General features: G+C 38.1%; 1 protein-coding gene across 1 annotated transcript; it reads left to right on the top strand.

Moving 5' to 3' along the window:
* The first annotated feature begins 475 nt into the window (after positions 1–475).
* On the top strand, positions 476–4,157 carry LOC133778335 (scarecrow-like protein 28). The gene has a single exon (XM_062218225.1). The coding sequence runs from the start codon at positions 1,622–1,624 to the stop codon at positions 3,704–3,706; it is 2,085 nt and encodes a 694-aa protein (XP_062074209.1). The 5' UTR covers positions 476–1,621; the 3' UTR covers positions 3,707–4,157.
* The last annotated feature ends 9,674 nt before the right edge of the window (positions 4,158–13,831 follow it).

Below are 13,831 nucleotides of genomic sequence, written 5' to 3'. Positions count from 1 at the left end.
TATTATTAGTAGGGACCCAACTATATTGTATTACCATAATAAACCTTTTCTTCTTTTCTTCCTTGTCTCTTACATTGGCGGCTTGTAGTGCGCCACGTGTCCATATTACATACATTTTCCAAAAGAAGTTAAGGAAGTTATTACTTTTAACACAAAAATTTATATTAATAGTTTTTTTTCTTTTCTTAAAAAGAAGAAAATAATATAGGAAATAAAAAAAAAAGTGAATAATAATGAATGAAGATGATGTAACGGTCAAGTGTGTAAACGGAAAGTATTATAGGTTGGGCAATGAGGAAACAGCCACGTGTGGGCTGCTGCAATGAGATGAAAGAGAATATATATATGTTTTTTTATTTGCAATTACACCCCTCAGTCCGTACACTTCTTCTTCCTAATCCATACATACTCATATTCCAACGGTCATATTTTCCCGACACTCTCCAACGGTCATGTGGGATCAGCCTTTAGTCTCCACCGTCTGATCAGAATCTCGTGGCCACAACACTGCTACACTTGCCTTCTTTTCTTCAACATCCTTTTCTCTCCGCCATCATTTTTCAATGTCTTGGTAAATCAAATCAGTCTCACTGAACAAAGAAAGGGAAAGAGAGTGAGTGAGTGAGAGAGAGAGAAAGTGATGATGGAGACGGCCATGTAAGTAGTAGTAGAAGTTAGTAGTGGGAAATAGTAGAGAGTGAAGCTGAGAGGAATACTATATAAAAATACGCGTCTTTTATGGTTTATGGTTTCTTTGGGTATTGAGTGCTGAGAGCATTTGTTATCATTGTTTGTGTCTTTCATTTGCTTTTTTTTTCCTTCTTTCTCCATGAGCGTTTGAAAGGGTTTTTCAGAGCTGGGATTTTCTGGGTTTTTGATTCTGATTGAGTTTTTCAGCCATGGTGGAGCTGATGGATGTTTCAAATGCTGATCTGGGTCTATCGTTGCTGAGCCTCCTTCGTTTTGAGCATGTATGTTTCTACATTTATGTTCATTGTGTTAGCTTTGTGGTGAAGAAAACTAACATTATCTTCCTCCTCCAATGAGTTTGTTTTGAAGGTTTTGGAATCCGATGATCTTATTTTTATAGGTTTAACTCAAATTCTTTCATTCTTTTTTGGGGTTGGGGAATATTTATTTGCACATTCTGATAATTCATTCTTTATTGCACACAGTCATATTTATAGATATATACATATAGGAACACTCAAAAACTTGTCTAAACTCTAAACCAAATTTGTTTGATTTGTTTTTTGGCATTACTACTCATCGGATTCCTATTTTTTTTCTTCTTTCTCTTGACCAAAATTAAAAACCAAAACTTTAAAATCACACACTCGATCACTTGTAGTCTGTCCCTCTTGGTTTCTCTCATAGATGTTTTCATTCGAAGGGGTTATATGAAATCATAGACATTTTTTTTAACAGAAGAAAACCAAACTTTGCTTAGTCCTTAACGTTTGTAGAAACAAAACAGAGAACACTAGGGAGAGAGATAAAGAAAGCTAAAAAGAAGACAGAGATATATAGAGAGAGAAAGAAAAAAAAAAGGAAAGAAATCTGGGTGGGAAAAGTTGTAGTTGAATTGTGAAAAAAAGAAAAGTAACTTGGGAAGGTTAGAATGTTGGCTGGGTGCTCTAGTTCCACATTGTTATCGCCAAGGCATAGATTGAGGAGTGAAGCACCAGCACAGTTCCAAGCTTGCCATTTCCCAATGAGCACACAGAGATTGGACTTGCCATGCAGTTTTTCCCGGAAAGACACTTCCAGGCCGCAGCCTATTAGGCCAGTTACAGGCCTTTCCGTGGAGAAGCCAATTGAATCGAAGACTAGCAGTTGTTCTTTGAAGCAGAGTATTAGGCTGCCGCCATTGGCGACGACGGCTCCGGCAGCGAGTGCAGCAGCGCAGACAACATTTGGTGAAGGAAGGAAGGATATCAAGGAAGAGTTTTGGCCGAGAGGTAAGAGTTTGAAGCGGTTCGCGGAGCAGGGATCAGTGGATGAGTCTTTCATTAACAGAGCCAAGAGGAAAAGGGGTATCAGTGATGACAGTGGAGAAACCAATGATGTCGTTCTTGAAGATGAGGAGAGATTGAGTTTAGGCCAATTGGGTGCTGGGAATTTCTGGTTGCAGCCTGGTTTCAACCCCCATCTTCCTTTCTCATTGACAACATGTTCAGGAGGTGAAGAAGAAGAGAGGGTCTGCTATGTGCCTGGTGGTGAAGTGATTTCCCCACCATTGCCATTGTCAAATAATCCTTGGGTTGATTCAGTTGTGACTGAGATCACTGACCTTGGGGAGAAGGGTGGTGAGACAAGCCGCCATGTGATGCCGAGGAAGGAAGGCTCGGCAGCAGCTTCGAGTGCTTCATCTGGGAGCCAGAGCCAGAGTCAGAGCTTGGTCCCAAGGATTAATGAAGTTGTTCCTGATTATGATGTTGGTAACGGGTCTAGAAATCCTTACTCACGGGGTGGTTCTGAAGTAGTGGAGGTGGGGGAAGAGGACCTTATCAATCAAGAAGAGAGCGAGGGGTTTGAATTAGTCAGTTTGCTCACATCTTGTGTAGAGGCAATTGGGTCGAAGAGTATTCATGCTATTAACCATTTCATTGCCAAGTTAGGGGACCTTGCTTCTCCTAAAGGGACTCCTATAAGCCGGGTTACAGCTTACTACACAGAAGCTCTAGCTCTAAGAGTGACTAGACTTTGGCCACAGATGTTTCATATTACACCTCCAAGGGAGTTCGAGAGAGTTGATGAGGATTCTGGCTCTGCATTAAGGTTTCTGAATCAAGTCACCCCAATTCCCAAGTTTCTTCACTTCACATCGAATGAGATGCTGATGAGAGCTTTTGAAGGAAAAGACAGGGTTCACATTATCGATTTCGATATCAAGCAAGGATTACAATGGCCCAGTCTGTTTCAAAGCTTAGCTTCTAGGACTAATCCTCCAAGCCATGTTAGAATCACCGGTATTGGCGAGTCTAAACAAGAGCTCAACGAAACAGGCGATAGGTTAGCTGGCTTTGCTGAGGCTTTAAGCCTTCCCTTTGAGTTTCACCCGGTTGTGGACAGACTAGAAGATGTGAGGCTTTGGATGCTTCATGTGAAGGAGCAAGAGAGTGTGGCAGTGAACTGCATTTTCCAACTTCACAAGATTCTTTACGACAGCAGTGGAGGCGTTCTCAGAGATTTCTTGGGACTAATTCGAAGCACAAACCCAACTGTAGTCGTTATGGCTGAACAGGAAGCTGAACACAATGACCCCAGGTTGGAAGCAAGAGTGTGCAACTCACTGAAGTTCTACTCAGCCATTTTTGACTCTATTGATGCTAGCTTGCTTCCAGTGGATAGCCCTGCAAGGATCAAAGTTGAGGAGATGTTTGCAAGGGAAATAAGGAACATTGTTGCTGGTGAAGGAATGGACAGACTTGAGAGACATGAGAGCTTTGAGACATGGAGGAAGCTGATGGAGCAAGGAGGATTTCGCAGCGTGAGGATCAGCGAAAGGGAGTTGATGCAGAGCCGGATGCTGCTGAGGATGTATTCTTGTGATGAGGACTACAGTGTCAAGGAACAAGGCCAAGATGATGGAGCTGGAGGAGGAGTTACACTTAATTGGCAAGATCAGCCATTGTTTACGGTCTCAGCTTGGACACCAGCTGATGTTGCAGGCAGCTCATCATCTTTTTCTCAACCAAGTTGACTGGTTTGGCTGCTGCGGTGCAGGGCGGTTTATACACTCTTCTTTTCTTCACTTAACATACACACACCATCACTTTTCAATTTCCCTTCTTGTTGCATACAGAAACAAACAAAAAAAAAACATACAGAATTCTTTGTAGGTAGAAAAATCATTCAGTCATTCTTTCATTCGTTTCTGCAGATAAAAGGAAGAAAAAAAAGGATCATTAAGAAGTCCAATAGGGTTGAGTAGTCGTCGGAACATCATGTTATTTTCTAGATTCAGGTGCTTAGTAATTTGGAGTCAAGTTGTGTTTATTTTCATTATTATTCTTTTATTCTTTTATGTGTACGCTGAAATTCTTTTGTTATAGTAGGTCAAGTCCACAAGTCTTTGTAAGTCAATTCGATTTTTTATTTGTTGTGAAACACCAGTACAATGAATGAATTTGAAGTTGATGTGGTTGATTCCATTGGATTTGAGTTGTTTTCTTAATCTCTCTTTATCTATCTTTATGGTATAGTTTAGAACTGAAAAACTCTCTAACTGCAGTTTACAATAATGCTTTCCATTGATGCATATATTTTCTTAAAAGAAATCTTCGAATAATAATGATGGAATTTAGAGCAAATCTATGTTGGCCATGAATAATTTAATAATATGTGTATATTAATCATGAAAGCAACGACTCTTAAAGGAGATAAAAGCAATAGTAAACAATGACTCATACTGTGAATTACATAATTCTCTAAAATTATAGTTGTGTTTTACAAGGATGTTTATAAAATTAGGTCTCATCCTAAATTCAAATACATACAAAATATCATTTCATTTTATGTGGTCTTGTAACATTATTTTAAAATCTTGTGAGGTGAAAATACCGCATATTTAGACTTAGAGTAATCCAATTATCCAAATTTCACCTAGTGTTTCTTTAATACTAACAAAAAAATTAAGACCATTTATGTCTAATGAAAGAGAAAGAGAAACCAAAGATTGTCAAGTTGTCACACAAGTTATAATTATAAATTAATACAAAAAAAGACAACAAACAAAATCATCATCAATAGTTTTGATAATCTTATTATTATTATTTCATTTTTTTCTTCATGCTTTTGTATAGCAAGTTTATTATAAGAAATAGATAAATAAATAATTGAGGCAAGTTGCATCCATTATATATATATATATATTTATATTCGAAAGCATCATTATCACTGTTTTTTTCCTTTTCTGTTTTGTTTTTATATAGCTAAGCTACTTATTATGTTGCATTGCATTATTGATTTGAGTGGTACGTATCACTTTATTTTTAATTTCACGGGCCAAGAAGAGTACGTATGGAATTCAATTATTATTATTATTATCATTTTTTTAAAAACTTCATTACTCCTTTTTGGTACACAGAATCCAAAAGATTAGATATATCTTGAGCCTAAGAAAGAAAGGATAATTAGGATAATGATCTTCTTTATTTATTTATTTATTTTTTTGAGGGGAAATGATCTTCTTTAGCCAGGTGTTCGCTTTATTTTTATTATATTTCCTTATTTAGTTTATGTAACAATGTAATCTTTGGCTTTATATAAAGCTTTGTATAACAATTGAAATAAAAATAATTATTCCTTATCTTATAGGATAATACTAAAAAACACATTTTATTAAAATAATGCTAGAAAAAGAACTCAAATATTGTACTAAACAATGCCCCCATCATCTTTGTGTGGGGAATGTATTACACTTAGGGAAGAGAGTGACAGCCAAACAACACAAAAACACAAATTATATAATCAAGATTACACATAAGAATTCTTAAAAAAGAAGAGAAAATGAGAAGAGATTTACAAACTCAAAGCTAAACAATACACATAAGCATAATATAAGATAAAGAAAGAAAGAAGATCTCTTACCCACGAAACTAAAAATGAAGAATAACTAGAGATCGAAGACTAGCATGACCGACCCGTGAGCATTGGGGCCCAAGGAAAATTTTGGAGCTAGTATAGAAAAACATTATATTTTTCAAAATATAAGGCCCCTTTTAACTTAGGACCCTAGGCACATGCCTAACTAACTTATGCTTATGGCCAACTCTAAGAGTAGATAGGGAGGACTAGACTTGAACAAATTTCGAAGAACTTTGTCCAAAAAACTTATTTCCTCATTTCTCAAGCATTATGGCAACTCTCAAAGTATTTTAAATAGCCTTGGATTTATTAACCAGCAACATATACTTATCTTAGTGCTTTTAGGATGAGTATGTTGTTTGTAAAAGTGGAAATCGTATGAGGTATATGGTCACTATTTATAGGGGTTTCTCATATCAAATTCAAAATTTGATAATTTATGCAACTCCCTTTACCCAATAAATTGTAATTCCTATGTAACTCAATGGATTGTGTAACTCACATATTTTACCCAATAAATTATGTAACTCATCATTTACACAATTATAAGTTACAAAATTGATTTTGTAACTCTCCAATTTGATTGTTTTTTATTTAATCAATATAATATTATATTTTAATAAAAATATAACACATTGAAAGGACAAAAACAAATTATCTCCCCCTCACTTTTTAATAAAGATAGTTGATCTTTAATTGGTGATACCAATAATGACATTTTATTAGTTGTCAAAACTATTTGGATATCTAGTAAGTATGAGAGTTATAACTCCAAGCAAAAAAAAAAAAAAGTAAGGGGGCTCATTTAGGGGAGTTTGATAAACGATTTTTAGGCTCGTTAATGGTCTAGTTTTTAGGAAGATTTTCATTAGTTTAAGGCTATTTTATTGCATATTTATGCTTATTTGTTCATGTTTCAGGTTTTCGATGTTAAGACGGTGAAAAGAGATGAATGAAGTAAAAGTAGGAGAAAATAGAGCTATTTTGGAGAAAATCGAGTCGTTTTGGAAGAAAGGAGTCCGAGATATGCTATTGTGAATAGCGCCCCAGTGCTAGCATAATAGTGCTACAACACTAATTGGTTGTTTTGAAGGCTTTTGTCTTTATAACTAGCGCTACAGTGCTAGTTGATAGATTTTTGATGGAATTTGGCTCTATTCTTAGCGCTATAGCGCCCAAAACCTAGCGCTATCAACACGACTTTGCAATTTTAAGCCACTTTTAGAATGACAAAATGGTCTTTTCACTTGGGAGCATTGAAAAATTATTTAAGTGACAATATTCTGCAATTTTTAGCAGGTTGATTAGTTTTGTAAACCCTAGATTAAGAAAAGACTACTGGTTTATTATTTCTAGATTTTTTCTTCTCTTTTATTGTTTTCTAGATTTCTTCTTGTTTTCTAAATTTCTTGTTGTTTTCTAGATTTCTTCTTCATCTTAATTCTTTAGGTTATTTTCTATGAAGAATTATTGAATGTTATTGTTATTATGTTTGATATGAACTAAATCCTCTATCTAGGGGGTAATGTAGTCGCTTTGATTTCTATTTAATATTATTATGATGTTCTATTGATTCTTCTTCTTTATTCTAATATATATAATGTTTGCTTAATTCCAGTAAATACTTGATCAATATTTGCTTGATTTATGATTTTGATTAAAAATTCGAAAGATGCGAATTGAATATGATATTGTTATATAGACATATGTTACATATTGGTCGAGAGTACTTGTATGATTTGTGTAGCAATTAGGTTTCTATGAATAATGCATGGTATGTGCTTAAGTTTATCACAGATATGTAGAAAACCTGCATATAGGTTGAGATCTTATATCTTGAAAAAGAATAGTAATCGATTTTTGTTAACCTGTTATTAGAATAGGAAGAAGAGATTTAGAATTGATTAGTAAAATTAATAGAATGAAAAGTTGATGAAGTTAATACCCTAGGTTTTTAATTTTTAAATCAATCTTTATTATTACAAATTTTATTTCAATTTTAAGTCTTAGTTTAAAAATCACTATATTTTCGACATCCAAATAGAAATTTAAAAGCGATTATTGGTAATTTGTTGATAGTCATTGTGGGAATGATACTGTACTTACTATTTTATTACTTGAATCGATTGTGTATACTTGAACATCATATTTTACTGATTAAATATCTAGTAGCAACAAATCCATAAGGAACAGGGATTTCCTAACAGCTTTCGCGTGGAAAACGCGTTCCTGAGCTCGATCGTAAGGTTGATGCGCTTTCGAGACCAATCTAGACTTCGAACTCGTCATTCTAGTCAACCTCCTCCTCATCTAGTGGTTTCATCGAACTTATTCTTCGGATAAGAACAGTGCTTTCGAGCCTGCAACTTAAGCTCGAACAATATAACTCATGCTCAGGTGTTAATAATTGAACAGGCCTGGAATCATATCAAACTACACAACCAACACTTGTCATTTTCGAGCTTACTCTTTTCGAGCCTACATTTCGAGACTTATTTATTCATTCTCAAAATTTGGGTGTAACATTTTGACCCCTCAAAAGTGTTGGTTCAAATCCTCTGAAAAGGAAACTTTTGAACTTCACTTTCGGAAAGCGTGCCCACCTATCACACTCGAGTGCAGACATGTATCATTAGAGGATTGCATATCGAGAGTACTCAAGTATCTCCCTATTCTGCACACTTCCTCTTTGAACTCAAACCAAGGGTGCAGATTCATTCGACCCTTGACATTCCCACTGGGATATATATATATATATACGTCTCTTCTTCTCTGTTCTCTTCACCTTCGTTTTCCTCCTTCAGAAAACAAAAACTAGAGAAAAAACCAACGTTTTCTTTTTCTTTGCATGTTCTTTAAACCAAAAAAACAGAGTGCCCTCTCCACCCTTGGTTCTGTGAGATCGTTTCTGCAACCACTCCTACAATCAACAATTTCTTCATATCCGCAGTCCACTTTGTGTAAGTTCTTTTTTATTTTTCCTTGGTATTTTTTTTACGTGCTTCTTCTATGCGTAAGGAAAGCTTCTCTGGTTTCCACCAGATTTTTAAAGTCTTTTTGCATTAGATAAAATTTTGATTTGGGTAGATTTGGAATGATCAAAAACACAATTTAGGCCAATTTTTTTGGTAAAACATGTAAAAATGGAGCTTTTTCAGGTAATGAGGTATTTAGGTCATGGGTTTTGTGTAGCTTAAGGAATAGGGTTTTGGATTAGGGTTTTAATGCACTTATCCTGAAAATATCACATTTTTGGGTAACTGCCCACTTTTTCCCTAGGAATTTGGGATTCTTTTAAATTGGTAATAACCGTCCCACTCTCGCGTGAGCACACTCTTGATGCCTCGAACTTTACAATAGTTAGGGATAGGCATTCGAGTTAACCTCGCCTTTTTGAGCCTTCAAGCTTGATTAATGCGATATCGTTACCTCGAGCTTACGAGTTTGAGTTATCAAGATCTTAACCCCTTCCTATTCTCCTTATCTTTTTTATAATGGGCCCTCACCTTTTTCTTCCTTGTTAGATGTCGCAGTCTTATGAGAATCGGTGGGGCCCAAGCTTGCCATCCCTTACCATCCATCAATTCCCTAACCTGAATAGCCTTTTACATAAAATCAATGACTAATTTGCTAGCACAAGGAACAGTGTGAGCAAGAAGATATACGAACCAATTTCCGACGTCAGATCGACGAGGTCGAAGAGAGGAAAAGAAAGAAGCTTCGAGTTTCGGCCTATCCCGATCCGGACCCCGAGATACGACTGATTTCGCTAGACCCCAAACTCAAACTCAAAGTCACCGTAGCCTATTCTCCTAGTGACTTCGTATTCAACCTCATGGAGGGTCTGTATAACCAGCCATCCAAAGCCCCTAAATCTCTTTCCATTCCGGTCTCGGAGAATTATTTTTTCAAGGCCGAACACTACCAAAGCTCCATAACCTCGACCCGAAAGATATCTGAGCTCCTCTCCTGCCATGGGTTGAAGCTCTCCAGCCAGTTAGCATGCCATCCCACCAGCTCCAACGAGAGGAGCTGTTTTGCACCTGGCGATGGAAATCCAGAAAGAAAGGTTAAGCTCACAGCCTGGAGTCGTGAGCACTTGCGAGGAGGGGCTTTACTGCCTCTGAAGGATTACTTCCGGAGCTTTCTGGACTACGCAGGCATAGCCCCATTCCAACTCTAGACGAAATCATACAAGGTCCTGTCCATGTTAAGATTGTTGTACCAGGAGATGAAGTGGGAGGAGCCCACGACACATGAGATCCTCTTTCTCTTCTGCCTAAAAAAAAACCCTTCACAAGCTTATGAAGGAGATGGGTTCTATTACCTTTCGAGCTATCCCAATGAGAAATGGTTATTTGAGGACATCCCCAATCACCCTCCTAATTTCAAGATCGCCTTTTTCTAGATGGATGGTCTCGCTCCCTCTTGCTTCTACTCCTTCTAGCGAATTCGTAAGTACCTTGCTATAGTCTTTTCTGATTTGATTTTCCCTTTCATTTTCGAGCTTGATTGACTTACTCAAATCTTGTATACAGCAACCTACCACCATCCCCAGCCTACAGACGCCATGAAGGAACATAGGGAAGCTATCCTTAAGCTTCCCTACGGTCGGCGATCCCTCTTATACCTTGTTCACGAAGACAAGCTCCGACTTTGCAACCTTCTTGAAGAGGGTGAGTCTACTGACGACTCGGGCAACCGCAAATACGCGAGATGGGAAGATGTCCCCGTGCCCACCACCAAGCTACCCGTGAGGGGTAAATTCGCAGACCCGAGCTTGCGTATTCCTAAATCTTGCCCAATCGAACCCTCGGGCTCGAGTAATGAGGCACAGGACAAGGCCTTAGCGAGCTCGTCAAGAGGAGGTAAAGTTGTGCTTGACCCATCTACGTGGTCTCCCGCTTTACTTAAATATGAACCCGATGTAATGGTTCTTTTTAAGGACCCTAGGAATAACTTCCTGGCATGGTCAAGGGTAGACCTTAGAGTCCATAGGTTTGATAGTTGGCTAGGGAAATACTAGACCATGTATAGTTTAAACGAGGTTTGGGATGGGGTAGCCGTGCAATATGTTACAAACGACTATAGGGACCTTTCAAGGATGTACCCTACTTTCAGGGAGGAGACTTTAGTAGCCTCGTTAGAAGATAAGGTAATTTCATGGTCCCAGAGTTCGAGCTCTAATGAGTCCTCCAGTTAGGTTCCCGATACTTAGTTATTTTTAATATTAACATGTGTATAATTTTTCCTTTCTCAGTTTAATTGATCTTCTTTGTTCTTTTCAGGTGACATGGAGTCAGACTTGGACAACCTCCTCAGGAAACCTCCTAAGGCCCGTGGGACTAAGCGAGGATGCGCCACCTTGAAAAAAGGCGCTCCTTCAAAGTCTGCGAAGGTTGCAGAGGGTTCCTCTCCCTCGGAGCCTATCTCCAATGAGCCCAAGCCCCGAGCTCTGGACTCTACAGATTTGGTCGGTGGCACTACCCCCGCGACCTCAATGGCAATCACCATCGAGCCCTCAGTTACCATGCCACTTCCTGTCCCTGCTAAAGATAAAGTAAAAAAGGTTGTGCCTCCTTCGGCCCCTAAACTTGTGGGCTCTCCAACCCCGACCATGATTCAACAATTTGTAGCCTTATCCCATATGCAGGAATACCCTTTGGCAAGCATGGTTGGGATCCTAGGGGCCGATCTCTGTCTCAGGCCGACCAATTGTGCAGCAACCTCGATGCCAAGGTGTGGCGAATTCTGAAGGGGGACAATCCCACACGCTTCATTGACCAGACCATGGATCTCGGGGTTTTGGTAAGTCTATTTTATGTTATCTTTATTTTCTTGGTTACTTGTTAATTTTCTAACCATGGTGATCTTGTGTTTCAGACTCTCCTTAGTACCTTCGCCAAAGCTCGCTCTTCTCCTCAAGAATGGCGATGGCCGAGACCCTGGTTTATGACATAAAACAGGCTCGAATCCGTGTTGAGGATGATCTGAAGGAGGCAAAGGGAGCCCAGGAAAAACTCAAGGACGCCCTCAAAGTCTCTCAGGCCAAACTCGCCTCTTCCGAGGCTGATGTCAACAACCTGAAGGCGGAGCTCAACACCAAGACGGCTGATTTCGACGTCGCTAAGGCTGAGATTGATCGCTTGAAGACGGAGATAAGTGCTGCTAAAGGGGAGGCCGAATGCCTGAGGGAGGAAAAGAATTCTATCTTTGAGATTCTCGAGGATGAAAAGAAACGTATGTTTGAGAAATTCAAGGCCAAAAAGGACTAGGCTACTGACTGGGCCATGTACATGATGTGGTCCCTGAACCCCGAGATGGACACCTCGTTCCTCGAGGATAAGGAAGAAGAGTTCATCTCCAAGTGGAAGGCTCAGTTGGCCGAGGAGGAGGTCGCGACCACCACTTTCGATGGCGGGGGTGAAGAGGAGGCAGGGAAGGAAGTCGAGACCGCTCCTGCTGGCCAAGATTGAATCTTATTAAAAAGGGTTGCGTCCCTTATTATTTTTTGTAATTAATTTTACGCCCTTTGGGCAAAGATGATAACTCTACAAAATAGAGTTATTTGACCACTTTTTATGTGCTAATTGTTGCTTAATTCTTGAGTTTTTAATTGATTTATTAAGTTTTCAAGTAATTTTGAATTTAGTAGTCCTATCATGATTTTATATAATTTTGTGTGTTTTTATAAGTATTTTGTTGTAAAATGTTATAGTTAATTATTTGAATTATTATTGTTAAGTTAGTGGTAAGAAAATGTTGTATTATTGAACTTAATTGTAAAATATAAATTAAGTTATAATTAATATTTTCAAAGAATTAAATTGATTTATTTTATAATTGGAAATATTTTATCATGAATTAATTTATATTTATTTTGTAGGGAAGTTAGTGCAATTTTGGGTTTTAAAAAGTGAGGAAAAGAATGAAGAAAAGTGGCGTTTTTGAGAAAAAAAAATGAAAACGGGAATTTTTGAAATGCCATCTGCCCAGCCAGGCCCATGCCCAAAAGGACCTAGCTGCTGCCAATTCCCAGCATCATCACCGCACGCCTGCCTCTCCTCCAAGCCTGGGGTCGCGCCACCTGTCCTTGCCACCACTTCAGCACCAGCCACCAAAGGCCATGCTTCTCCACGCCAATTGTCCTTCAGCACACTTCCTGAAGCCCCAAGACCATCAGCAAAGCAGCCCCAACGTGGGCCAGCCTCCCCAGCAAAGGTCCAGTGCTGCCTTCCTCCACCGAAGCCACCTTCGGACCAGCAAACCCCAATCCACACCAGCTGTCCTCTTTTGCCCAGCAAGCAGCCACAAGGCTCCAAACAGGCCCAACATTCAGCTGCTGCCCCATCACGCATGCCTCCGCCTGGTTTGACTCCACCTTTGCATGGCCAGCCACAACCCAACATAGCCACCAAAAGGCTAAAAACCATATTTTTTCCCAATGTTCTTTTTTTCTTTTCACTAAAATATCAACTCACTCTTCCCAATTTTTCTCACCTAAATAAACATTCCTAATTCATTTTTTTTACCCTAGCTTTTCACTAATCTTTTACCCAACCAAACATTTCATCTTTCCAATACTCTTACACTTACTCTATTTATCCTACCACTTCCCAACACAATTAAATTAATCAATTTATTTATTTTAATTTGATTAATTTAATCTCCATATTTTGCCTATATAAAGAGTATTGTAAGACCATTTGGGAGCTCTTCTTCATCTTTTCAACCTCTTCTACACTTCATATTTTTCTCTCTTCTTTTCACTATTTTCTCTCTACCATTTTCATCTTTTGAAGAGCATGTCAAGTATGTTATTTTGTAATTTTTATTTCAATCTAGTTATGAGCTTCTAATATTTTTCAAAGATTATTAAGATGATGAAGAAGCAAAATGTAACTAGATAGTATTTTTTTGTTATATGTTGATTTCCCATTTGTACAACATTGTTTATGGATTTTTCTATCAAAGATATGCATTTTTCATCTAGTGTTGATTGTTAAAGCATATTACACTTAGTTCTTCATTATGCAAAAAATATGATATTCTTTGATTAAATGTTTTTCATTAAATTGTTCACATCTAATTCTTAGAGCATAAGTATCATATATATATTTTTTTGATGGGAAAATGAGTATATTAAAAAGCAAACAAACACCAGTACAAAAGCCCAAGCCAGAACGGCCAGCCAACCAAATTACAAATGTAACATGTAATCAAACACAGCTAAGTCCCT

Source organism: Humulus lupulus, chromosome 5, assembly GCF_963169125.1.
Source record: "Humulus lupulus chromosome 5, drHumLupu1.1, whole genome shotgun sequence".
NCBI classification, from domain to species: domain Eukaryota; kingdom Viridiplantae; phylum Streptophyta; class Magnoliopsida; order Rosales; family Cannabaceae; genus Humulus; species Humulus lupulus.
This window is presented reverse-complemented; position numbering and strand designations above follow the sequence as displayed.

Bases quoted from the DNA above. Each gene is read 5' to 3' on its own strand.
- LOC133778335 (XM_062218225.1), top strand. From the start codon at position 1,622: ATGTTGGCTGGGTGCTCTAGTTCCACATTGTTATCGCCAAGGCATAGA.